At 65.4% G+C, this 931-nt stretch overlaps 1 protein-coding gene across 1 annotated transcript in view; it reads right to left on the bottom strand.

The window, feature by feature from the left end:
* Positions 1–778, bottom strand: part of KANK3 (KN motif and ankyrin repeat domains 3) — a 7,945-nt gene extending 7,167 nt beyond the window's left edge. Inside the window, 2 exon segments of the mRNA XM_019471484.1 lie at positions 1–407; positions 702–778. Of these exon segments, the coding sequence (XP_019327029.1) occupies positions 1–407; positions 702–738 (444 nt within the window). The 5' untranslated portion in view covers positions 739–778.
* Between the last annotated feature and the right edge of the window lie 153 nt (positions 779–931).

Genomic DNA, 931 nt, shown 5'->3' with positions numbered 1-931 from the left:
CTCCACCCGCGGGTTCCCCACGAGGCCCCTGCGGGTGGGAGGTGGGAGCAGCCGCACCGGCGGCGAGATGGGGTGGGAGGTTGGCTTGCTCGGGGGCTCCAGGGGTGCTCGGCTGTGTGGGGACAGCAGCAGCGTGGTCCTGCCCTCCTCGCTGGCCGTGGAGGCAAGGGACTCGGTAGAGGTCCAGGCACTGGCGTGGCTGCTGGGGCTGCGCAGGGCACTGGGCGGCTGCCGGGCCCCTTTTGCCTTGCGAGGCAGTGGCACCTTCTTGAGCGTTTGGCCGCTTTCGATGTCATCGACGTATTTCAGGAAATCCAGGTCCAGGAGGAAGCCATAGGGAGTTTCCACTGAATACGAGCTCTTCTCCCCATTGTCCTGGTCCCGGTACAAGAATGGGCCCCCGAGATCTGTAAGAGGAGCAGGGATGGTTAGGCAGGGACCTGGTGGAGACAGGAAGGCTTTTCCAACTGGGTTATACTGGGATTTGCAGCCTGCAGCCTCCCTCCCCACCATGATGCTGCTGGCAATGGGCCCAGCGGATGGCCTGTCCCCAGCACCCTCAATGCCATCGGGTGTCACAGGGCGCCCACTCTGTGCTGGGGTGAGGAAACCCATCAGGACGGGACGGGACAGTTCAGCCCTGCCACTCTCCTCACGCTCCTTCTGCTGTCCCCGCCCAGCGACGACCCCGGTCCCTTTACCTGGGAGGTTCTGGTTCAGGGGTGCAGGCTGAGCCATCTTCTCCCCAGGATGCCGCTGACCAGGGGACCATCAACCTGCAACAACAACAGGGCCACGTCCAGTGAAACCCTGCAAATTGGGGGCCAGTGAGCCCCACGTGGCCGCAAACCACTGCCCCCCGCCCGGGGAGCACTTTGCAACCACCCCCCGCCATCCGCCGGGCCCCCCTCGCCTCTCGCCAGCCCAGGGG

The sequence above is a fragment of the Aptenodytes forsteri genome, unplaced genomic scaffold (genome assembly GCF_000699145.1).
Source record: "Aptenodytes forsteri isolate BGI_AS27 unplaced genomic scaffold, ASM69914v1 Scaffold274, whole genome shotgun sequence".
Classification (NCBI taxonomy): Eukaryota; Metazoa; Chordata; class Aves; order Sphenisciformes; family Spheniscidae; genus Aptenodytes; species Aptenodytes forsteri.
The sequence above is the reverse complement of the archived record's forward strand: the minus strand, read 5'-3'. Positions and strand labels throughout refer to the sequence as shown.